Source organism: Poecilia latipinna, unplaced genomic scaffold (assembly GCF_001443285.1).
Source record: "Poecilia latipinna isolate Pla-1442-1.1 unplaced genomic scaffold, P_latipinna-1.0 Scaffold1983, whole genome shotgun sequence".
NCBI lineage: Eukaryota > Metazoa > Chordata > Actinopteri > Cyprinodontiformes > Poeciliidae > Poecilia > Poecilia latipinna.
Genome location: NW_015114599.1, coordinates 77,160 through 88,215, shown reverse-complemented (window position 1 = coordinate 88,215; position 11,056 = coordinate 77,160). Strand labels below are relative to the sequence as shown.

Here is an 11,056-nt window from a genome sequence, read left to right as displayed (position 1 = left end):
TGTCAAGATTTATTGAACCACTGCTCAGACAAAATTTCCAAGGTCTGCTATTCCAGAACCTCTGTTGAAGGTTTATTGAAAAAAGTCATAAACGATTTCCAAGTTTCATGAAATTTATTCTTAGAGCCTCTCATCACATACCTGATTTTCTCTAATTTTAGGTTAAGTAGAACGTCTTTTATCCAGTTTGACACTGTGGGTGGAGCAGCATCCTTCCATCTAAGGAGAATTAAGCGGCGTGCTAGCAAAGTTGAGAAAGCAATTACCTTCCTGCCTCCTGTAGGTAAACCTAGACCCTCAGGAGTAGCCCCAAAGAGCAGCATGAGTGGGTTTGGAGGAATTTTAACCCCAAAAACAGCTGACAGTGCTTCACAAATACCAGTCCAGTATATCTGTGTCCTTGGGCAGTTCCAAAACATGTGTAATAGTGTGGCTTCCTCTAATTTACATCTGTCACATATAGGGTCGATTTGAGGGTAAATTCTGGCCAATTTAGATTTATGGAGGTATGCCTGATGTACTAGTTTAAATTGGATAAGAGAGTGTCTCGTGCAAATTGATGAGTGGATTTTCACCAAAATATCAGCCCAAACTGCCTCACTAATTGTAATTTGAAGATCCTGCTCCCAGGACTGTTTAATTATGGCAAAGGATCGGGAATCAAAAAGGGAGGTCAGTTTTATCCAGGAAGTGATCGCTTAACGTCTTGTTGGGTCGAAAGACATCAACAAGACAACTTATTGATTATATTATCGGGAGGCTTATCAGGAAATATTGACATAGATGAATAAAATGCCTAACCTGTACATATCTAAAAGAGTGTGAGGCTGGTAAATCAAATTTGTTAGACAATTGTTCAAAAGAAGCAAACTTGTTTTCAATATAGAGGTCCTTAAAATATTTTAAGCCTTTACTCTGCCACACACCGAAAGTAGCATCCTGCAGCGAAGGAGGAAAAAGGTTATTAAATGCAATTGGGCTGGAAAGACTCTTCTGACGAAGGTGTTTCCTAAATTGAGAGTAGATTGCCAGGGAGTTATAGACTATGCGGTTAGAGGAAGTACGTTTAAGAGGTAAAGGTAAGGGTGCACCGATCAAAGCTGGCATTGATAAAGGGACACATGAGAATTTTTCCGTCTCCACCCAAATGGGACCACCATCATTGGAGCTGTAGTGCATCCAAAAAGACAAACAGTACAAGTTACATACCCAATAATAGTGTCGGATATTGGGAAGGGCTAGACCCCCATCTTGCTTTGATTTTCACAGATGATCTTTCTTAAGACGAGGCTTTTGCCATTCCAAATGTAAGTCAAAACCGCCGAATCAAATTTTTTAAAATAAGCACCTGGAATGACAACAGGGAGACACTGAAAGAGGTATATGAACCTAGGGAGCACTGACATCTTGATTGTATTCACTGTCCCTACTAGAGAGAGAGGAAGTGCTGACCTCTTATGTCATAAGGTGGGGGTGTTGGTGGTGAGGAGAGACGCTGAGACCCAGGTATGGTGAAGATGATGTATTTAATGATAATAAAAATAGCACACAAACAGTCCAAGGCAGGCAGCACGGCAGGAACAAGCACGCAGCTAAATACCGGTAGCAACTGACAAAACGGACTAGACGGAACAAATACAAACCAGGACTTAACAGTTCTACTGGCGAGTGACGGAAACAAACAAACCAGGACTTTACAGTTCTACTGGCGAGTGACGAACGACGACAAGGACCCGACGAGGAACACAGACAACAGGAGGGTTTAAATACACACGGGGTAATCAGGGGAATGAGACACACCTGGGGAGCAATCAACGGGGAGGACAGGACAGAGACTCACAGGACTGAACACAGAAAACTCAAAAACAAACATACAGAAACACGGAACATAACACCTTATTTAGGTCACGTTGGGTCTCAGTAAGCAATTTCTCAAAATTACTCTTATAGAGGGCATCAAAAGTCTTTGTTATTGTAATACCTAGATAGACAAAGCTATGATTAGCTATTTTAACAGGTGTAGCACTTGTTATATGATCTAGGCAGGCATTCAGAGGCAGAAGCTCACTTTTGTGCATGTTTACTTTATACCCAGAAATTTCCCCAAACTGAAAGAGGGGTGTTACGATGTGAGGGATGCTCAGTTATGGTTCTGATACGTATAACAAAAGGTCATCAGCATAGAGAGAGAGTTTGTGCTCAAACCTACCCCTGGTGATACCTTTAATAGAGTTGTTTGTTCTTTTTGCCAGAGCCAGAGGTTCAATAGCCAAAGCAAAAAGTAAAGGGCTAAGTGGGCACCCCTGTCGGGTCCCGCAATGTAAGCTGAAGTGTTAAGAGTAGAAATTATTTGTCAGAATCATGGCTGACGGAGAGGAGTACAGTAACTTAACCCAAGATATAAATGGCCCACCAAAACCTAATATCTCCAAAGTTTCAAACATATAGATCCACTCTACTCTGTCGAATGCCTTCTCTGCATCAATGGAGAGAAATCATTCAGAATTATTTTGACAAGGGGTATGCATAATATTCAGTAAACGACGTACATTATAAAAAGAGTGTCTGACAGATGATTATTTTATATTTCACCTAAACCCATCTTAAAATTGTGAGCGATAATTGACCTCGGTGTTGGATTGGCTCGCAGCAGAAAAGTTGCAATTTTTAACCCTTACCCTTATCTCTCTTACCCTTAGGTTTTGAGCGATTTCACTCTTTGGGTTAACCCTAACCCTTACCCTCATAAAATTTAGGATGCTCTCTCCAAGAGTGTCATTGTGTTTTTGTTGTTTGTCTGCCCATTTAAATTCCTAATGTGCATATAGCAGTAAAAGTGTTCTTTCAAGCGTTAAGTTAGCTTAGATTTTGCAACACTATGTGTTCACTGTCGTGATGTAACTCAAAGAAAGATTTGACTTTTTTTTTTTTTTTACTGTGAAGTTAATACATAAATGTATTTAATTTCTGTATTATGTTTTCATTTAGGATATATTACATGTCCACAGCATTTCATTGTCAACCTGTCTTAAAATTGGCTCATAGCAAAAAAAGTTGCCATTTTTAAATTCAAAACTTCATGGGATTCAATTAGGCTTGTAGACAGCTTGAGTGTATTATTTTCATTTTACACATGAGGGGGGTGCACCGTTCCTGGAAGTACTGCAATACCAGGTCGATGCGTGGAGTGGACGGAGCAAGCCCCTATTCCATCTCCCTGCTCCAAAAATCAATTTAATATATGGTCCCCGGGTAGGGGACGTATCAGATATTAAACTGATAAGAACAGATACTACACTTGATCTTAGCCAAAAGGCCGAGAAGCGATACCACATAACTGGTGAGGAGACCATATAAATCTGGACCACCACATTCTGATTCACGGTTCACAAACTTTAACATTTTATCACTCACACAAAACAAATAATGTAAATAGAAATTGTTGTTTGTCAATCACTGATGTTGTTTTACAGTGGAAAATTAAGATGAATGAGCCAAATCAAACTAAAAGCTTGCGTGAAAAAGAAACCGATTTGCTTTGTTTCTGGTCACATGACATGCTGATAGCCAATAGAAAGCCTGGAGGTTGAAAGACGTTTAAAGCAAAGCAATCTCCTCACACAGACGTTTAAATATTAGCATAGCTGTTATACACAATGTCTGCTGTTCAAGCTATTGGATTTACTTTTGGATACATTGAATACATCTGTATGGTTGAAATTAATGAAGCCTTTCACGGTTCTTGGCTCTACATAATGTGCTTACAGCGGTCTCTAGTGGAGAGTTAGAGTATTTTCAGCACAAACTAAACATTGAGGGTTTTTGAGGTAGTTTACACAAAATGATACAAGAGAATATTCTTGCCATTTTTTTAATTTATTGTTTAGGCGCACAGTCAGGCCTTCAGATGCACACATACAAATAAAATGTTTTTAAAAACTTATAAATTTATGAAAAGAAGTGGAATTTTGGGCATCACGGTTGATGCATCATGTGCCATCTTTTAGGGCGACAGTTTCAAAGGCAGTTAAAATTAAAAGAAAAAAAGTTATATATTAAATATTGTAATAAAACTCTAAAAGCGTAATTCTGCTGATTTTTTTATTTGTAAAAAAAAGAAAAAAGAAAAGAACATTGAAAATAAGGGACAGATGGATATCTGGTTCTCAGGAAACATCAGTTACTTGCATTTGATAGATAATTCTTGTGGAAGCTTGTTAACTTTACATATGTTTTCGTTAGTCTTTTTTTACCAGAATATCATAATTTGTAACTTATCAGTGGATGTGGTGAAAAAAATTTGCTCCCCATTATTTTTGAAGTTACAGAGTAGAAGGTGAGATGCTTAAATATTTAAGCTAGTCAGTATTAGCACAATAACTCCTTCACTTCATCACATTTATATATCCCCAAATTCCACAGTAAATCCGTGATCTCTAACAATTGTTCTCTGCATTTAACTGTAGGGGCGGCCATAAAGTTTATGGTTTTTTTTTTTTTTTTTTTTTTGATGCACAAGAAACTTGTATGGTACAAAAAAAAAAAGATCACAAAACACCATGGGGAGGCTGTCAAATTGACTGCTTGGAGTCCTGAAAATTTATCACACACACACTGATGTTAGTCTGCTAAACCTTTTCACCTTTCCACTTTTTGCAGATGCATTCTACGACAGACTAAAACCCATTGGAATTAAGGAAAGAAAGTACATCCTTGCACTGAAGAAGAGGGAGTGCTTGATGAAGGGCTTCCAGTTCGATGGGCAGATCAATGCCTGGGACTTGCCTTACTACATGAACCAAGTGGAGCAGTGCAAGTTTGCTGTAAACAAAGACAAACTGATTGAGTATTTCCCCCTGGAGGTGGTAACAGGAGGGCTGTTTGGTATCTACCAGGAGCTGCTGGGCCTCACCTTTGAAGAGGTCAAGGGCGCTCATGTTTGGCATGAAGATGTCAAGCTTTATTCAGCCCACGACTCTGAGACGGGAGAGGAGATTGGACAGTTCTACCTGGACTTGCACCCAAGGTAAAGATGGTGTCAACGTCAACTTCTAAAAACGCTGAATTATCCTTATGCTCTAAAGTTCTGTCATAGCATACTCCAAATGTTTGAGCTTCTGATTCTAGTTTTGTAAAAGCTGACTTGAATGTTCTTTAGGGAAGGGAAGTATGGCCACGCTGCTTGCTTTGGCCTCCTGCCAGGATGCAGAGGACCTGATGGAAAACGCAGGCTTCCGGTGGCTGCTATGGTGGCTAACTTTACAAAGCCGAGAAAAGGCTGGCCCTCCCTCCTCCAACACCATGAAGTGGAGACATATTTTCATGAGTTTGGCCACGTGATGCATGAGCTCTGCTCCAAGGTGTAAATTCCTCAATTTGCAGTTTCAGTATTGTTGCATTCTATGTATGGTTTAGTTTTATTCCAGTAATAGAGGATTAACCTCTGCGCTTGTTTGACACAGACCACGTTTTCAGAATTCACGGGTACTCAGGTGGAAACAGACTTTGTGGAAGTGCCGTCCCAGATGCTGGAGAACTGGGTTTGGGAGAAGGAGCCACTAAGAAGGATGTCAAGCCACTACAAGGATGGGACTCCGGTCCCGGATGATTTGCTCGACAAACTGATTGCGTCCAGAGTAGCAAACACGGGTCAGACGCTCCGAATTCTCTGAAACCTACAACTCTCTGTAAGGCGCATGCTTAGAACCTCTCTCAATTTGATATTGTTGTTTTTAGGTCTGATGAACCTGCGGCAGGTTGTCCTCAGTAAAGTGGACCAGTCCCTTCACTCCTGTCCAAGTGCAGATACAGCTGAGGTGTTTGCACAGCACTGCCAGGACATCCTCGGTGTTCCTGCTACACCTGGTCAGTTCTACTAACAACAGCTAGATTGTTAAAGTTGTATAGCACTAGAGAGAACACTGACTACTGTAGACGTATCTTATTCAGCCATGCTTAGCTTGACTCTGAGAAGTAAAAATGATCAAAAGTCTCTCAGGGGTATGCAGCACTCTTAAAATTGCTAAGATATTGGGAAGTGATCAGAGAACATCAAGCTTTTTTAGGAAATAGTCAACAGGGTTGCAAGAAACTTCATCCATCCATGCATTATCAAACAGGTTTATCTCTAGAAGGGTTGTGAGAGGTGCTAGTACCTATCTCCACCGGTCAATGGGCAAGAGGCGGAGTACACCCTGGATAGCTCTGCAAGAAACTTGTTGAGAGAAAAAGACATAAATTAACTACCAAAGATTTGAGAAGAATTAAGTGTGAAGCTGTCAGTGACCCATCATCTTCCAGCCCTGCCATGTCCTATAACTGCAATGTTCCCGGAATACCAACAAGTATAAGATGTTCAGAGCTAAGAGACATGGCCAACATAAGGAAAGCTGAAACTTGACCACCACTGAACAAAACATAAACTGAAGCATCTAGACTGGGCTAAGAATTATCTAGAGGTTTTATGAACTTTGACTTGACTTATGAAATGAGAGTGACTCTTGACGAACCAAATGGTGGGTGGATCAATAATGGGCACAAAGATCCTTTTTGAATCAGACACCAGCTAGGTGGAGGTATGAGTTGGTATTACTAACGATGAGCCAGTTCAGATTGAAATATTGACTCAAAATCAACTCTCAAACCTTCTGCTAGCTATTACAAGACAAAAAGAAGTCTGGATCTTTGGAAAAAGACTGATGCTTGTGCAGGACAATGCTCCATCACTTTTCATCCCAGTACTCCTCTGCATGACTAGCCAGCTCTTGTGAAACTATTTTGCATTGTTCTTTTTGTCAAATACGTCAATAAATATGTGTGTGATTTCTGCAGGAACCAATATGACAGCCAGTTTCAGCCACTTGACTGGAGGATACGATGGTCAGTACTACAGCTATCTGTGGAGCGAAGTCTACTCAATGGACATTTTTTTCAGTCGTTTTAAAAAGGAAGGCATTATGAACCCAAAGGTTAGTTGGTTAGCTCGCTTCTTAAATCTTATTTGCACTCGATCTTGTATCGTGTAAAACGTCTTCACGCGTGTCTTGTCAGGTCGGGAAAGAGTACAGGAGGGTGATACTAGAAGCTGGAGGCGCGGTGGACGGGATGGACATGCTGAAAAGCTTCCTTGGACGTGAGCCATGCCAGGATGCTTTCTTTCAGTGCAAAGGACTGACTGATACGAAAACATCATAAGTAGAAACAATTTTAAAATGTAAAATGAACATAAAAGACATTTGAGACCATTTCAATATGAAAATGTGTTCTTTGATATTAAAAAATAAAAATGTGCTTCAGTGTAAGAAATATGACTGAAAGACAAACTTTAAAGATCAAGACTGATGAGGCAGTTTAGTGTGTTTCAGAGGTTCAAATTTATTTTATTTTTTCAAAATGGGGCAGTACATTTTAATGACCATTTACATGTAAATACATGACATTATAGCCCAGAGGCTAATTTCCGTATCTCGTTCCATTGCAGGTTGACACTAAGTCACATATAAATACAAGAATAAAAAACATAAAATAACTCTATGGAACAAGAAATGCATAAACATCCTTAAACTCTACATTTTTACATATAACCAATGTTGACAGCATTAGAAAGAGACCAAAATCTGTTTAGAGAACTGCAGTATCCATATGAAGAGCCATTTATTAAAGACGATATATGGGATTTCCAGCAGGGGGCCCCAGCACACTACCGGTGTTCGAAGTCTCGTCACATAATGGTGCAAACACCTTTTGTATATTTGGGAAACGGGATTTAAAACATCATTTACAGCGGGATGCACACACACTTGCTGTATTTAGTCAAGGTGGATCCGTATTGAGCAAGGAAGGATACATTAGGGCGGAACATGGGGATCATCACAAACACACACTCTGGGTGAGACAGTGAAAGCATCATCGAAGCGGCTTTGGCTGAAGCTGGAAAAGCGACTTCTGGCAGACAGCCGTCTCCTACACGTAAAGGTCGCGGAGACGAAACTCACCTCATCATCTGGATTCCTACCAGCCTCCATGTAGCTCCGAGCGACTGCCTTACAGCCGCGACTATGGCCAATGATTAAACACAAGGAAATTATGAGCGAAAACATCTGGGTGCGGCACGCTTTAGAGGAAAACGTTTCGCTCAGCCCGGAGGTCGTACGCATTTTTTTACCTTTTGTATTTCCTTACTGATTGTCGTGGACATCTTGGATTTTTTTTGATGTTCCGCGTCTTTAATTCGCTCCAGTCGCGGGTGGTTTCGCCGTGGTCTTTGTCTTTAACCAGTCTGAGAGCCATTGGGGGAGGAAAACACTTAAAAGTGCGAAAACAGCTGAAGAACTCGAGGACGGCTGATTAAGAAGAAATGTGCGCAGTGGGCCAGCTTCAAGTTGTTCTTTAAGTGGGCACCACTAGCTAGCTGCTAACCCGTGGCAAACTCGTAACTGAAAGCTGCCCAGCTTGCCGCTACTTAATTCTCGAAAACATTTTTTCGGATACTGGCACCTTTTCCCACAACACGGACACCGATAAATGACGGGAAGGCTCGACGTAAATTGAGGTAAGTGTCTTTGTTTGCGCAAGTTATGGGGCCCCATGCTAGCATTATCGCTAGCTTCACTGTAGCGTTCTGAGTGCCATTCTGATACTGTCCGACCTCAGTCTTCTGTATTAATTCAGCCTAATTTTTCCCTAGTCTGTTTTAAAATATTTTGATATTGTTGGTATGCATTTTTTTAAATGAACGTGAGCATATTTCTGATGGAAGAAGAACGGTAGGCTTAGGACTGTATTATTAATTGTCGCTACAATTTAATATTATCATCAGCATGGCTGCTCTCTAGAGATCCTAAAGTTTCACTGCCCAGCAAAGACAACAGTCTTTAAATGGTAATTTAGGTATTGATCAATAAACTAAAAGAAACAGTGCACTTTATTAAACGGTGGCGCTTCTGTCCATATTTAAATCAGGCAAGAAAAAGTGAACTAAAACTCATAATGTGATGGCTGTGTTATTTTATTACTATTGTTGTTAACAGTTATATCTGTTGAGTGGCCTTTCTAGCTCTGATGTAATCAGCTGCCTCTTGCCATTGTTTCTACCTACAATCTGAACTGAGCAATCTTCACAGCCGACCACTGATCTGATTGTAGTAGCAAAATATCAGTGATTTATTAAATTTTTTGTACATAAGTTTTAACTTGTATCATAGAGTGATGGTTCGTTTTCAGTTTTCTTATTTAAAATTGGCTGATATCCCACACCCTAGCAGTGTTGTAGAGAGAGAAGCAGACCCACAGCATGACAGATCCACCACCAGCCTGAACAAGTGGACATGGTGTAGTGTGTAGAAGTATTATGATAAGTTATTGCTTCTATGTGTGGGGCCCCATGCTAACACTTTTGCACATTTGGGTCAGTGATTACTCCATTTTGATCTGTTGAGAACCAAAAATAAAAGTGGTTGCAGTGTTGCACATCATAACAAAGTTTTTCCCCTCCACTGGCACTAAATACTCCAATGGCACTAATGGTGTAGATGTAAAAAAAAATGAATCTGGTGAAAACTGGGGAACCAAGATTCCAAAAATTCCCAATTTAAAAAACTAAATATTTGGGTATTTCCATGAAAATGGAATGGATCCGGTGGCGTAATCGGCCATTTGGGAGCATATATGTATTTACAACATAGCCTGTTTCTATAGCTCCTCTGCCATACCTTTTTAAATACATGAAGCTATCATCCCCTCTAACAGTCATTAAACTAGTAGCTGCAGCAGCAGCATTGTCATTTGTTTACACAGATTGGGATTAGCGCAGCTATACGGTCCGTCTATAGGCGTTTTTATTCTCACTGCGAGGCTCTGAGCTAAACCGTTTGGTCCGGTTTTAGAAGTCTGTGTTCACCCCCAACTAACCTCTAGATCGGATCTAGACCGGCTGTGTTGTGAATCACCCACGTTTCTGTTCTGTCTGCTGGGATGATTTCATTTACCAAAACGCACGAGAGCTGACTGTGCTGACAGACAAAAGTGGTGGTTGTCAAAGGGGAGAGTGTTGTTGTGTGACAAGATAGCAACGCTGTCTGCATTCAAATCAGGGGATTGTCTCAGGAAAAAAACAAAACAAAAAAAAAAACAGGATTTGGCTGCCTTCAGACCCTCGCTCCTAATTTGACGGCTGTGTTGTCGTGTTGTAAACAGATGCTGTATCTGATGAGGCTTCAGAGGCCTTCCCAGCTCGAATGTAAACAGAGCTATCAGCTTCTCCTCGTTGTCGTTTCTGCCTGTAATCTAACAACGGGTAGAAATCGACCTCTGGTACAAATGGGTTGTGCCAAAGAAAGAGTACAAGATTCAAACCTGAAGCTTTTTGTGCATCACCTTTATTTTTTTTAGGTGTTTCTAAGAATTTTTAATTAATATTTCATGACATTTTGAATGTGACACGAATGAAATGGAAGCCTTTCTTTTTCTTACTGAACAGTAGAAAAATGTAAAGAAAAATAATAAAATAAATCTATGGCAAAGACCCATAACAACCATTACACACTATTTACATGGTTTTTGTTTGGTTGTTTGAAAAAAATGAAGGAACTTTAATAAGTGCTAAAATAATGAGTCACATGAGCAATTAAAATGAGATCTGCTTCCATTTGATGATTAACATTTTACATCATAATCCATTTTATTTAGAGTTTTAGTTGTGTGTGGTTTTTTTTATTTATATTTTCATTTATTATTGTTTGTTGTGTTTTTATTTTGGATATTTAAAATGTCTTCCAGTTCTAGTGCTAAGCGTTCTTTACTAAATAAAAGTTTGGTAGTCTTTGAGAGTTGGCAAACTTCCCATTGTTGCACTATTATTGATATATTCCTTAAAATGGTCTAAAAAAAAAAACAATATTATCGTTTATCGCAATAATTACTGGGTCAGTTTATGTGACAGGCCTAACAAGTTCTGTGGAAGTTTTTTTTTTTTTTTTTTTTTTTTTTTTTTCCCGACAAAAAAAAAAATAAAGGTTTGGGGGAAAAAAAATTTTTTTAGAAAAAAAAAAATTTTTTT

The 11,056-nt window shown here is 39.6% G+C and overlaps 2 protein-coding genes across 4 annotated transcripts in view; both read left to right on the top strand.

Moving 5' to 3' along the window:
* The window catches only part of nln (neurolysin (metallopeptidase M3 family)), a 31,432-nt gene extending 24,163 nt beyond the window's left edge, over positions 1-7,269 (top strand). For all 3 annotated transcript variants that reach the window (XM_015016127.1, XM_015016128.1, XM_015016126.1), the window contains exons 8-13: positions 4,660-5,026; positions 5,159-5,360; positions 5,463-5,649; positions 5,737-5,865; positions 6,832-6,968; positions 7,051-7,269. In XM_015016127.1, coding sequence (XP_014871613.1) covers positions 4,660-5,026; positions 5,159-5,360; positions 5,463-5,649; positions 5,737-5,865; positions 6,832-6,968; positions 7,051-7,194 — 1,166 coding nt within the window. In that variant the 3' untranslated portion in view covers positions 7,195-7,269. The remainder of the gene's footprint in view (positions 1-4,659; positions 5,027-5,158; positions 5,361-5,462; positions 5,650-5,736; positions 5,866-6,831; positions 6,969-7,050) is intronic.
* Positions 7,270-7,663: 394 nt separating this feature from the next.
* Positions 7,664-11,056, top strand: part of erbin (erbb2 interacting protein) — a 72,571-nt gene continuing 69,178 nt past the window's right edge. Inside the window, exon 1 of the mRNA XM_015016125.1 lies at positions 7,664-8,551. The gene's annotated coding sequence lies outside the window, so the exon portion shown is untranslated. The remainder of the gene's footprint in view (positions 8,552-11,056) is intronic.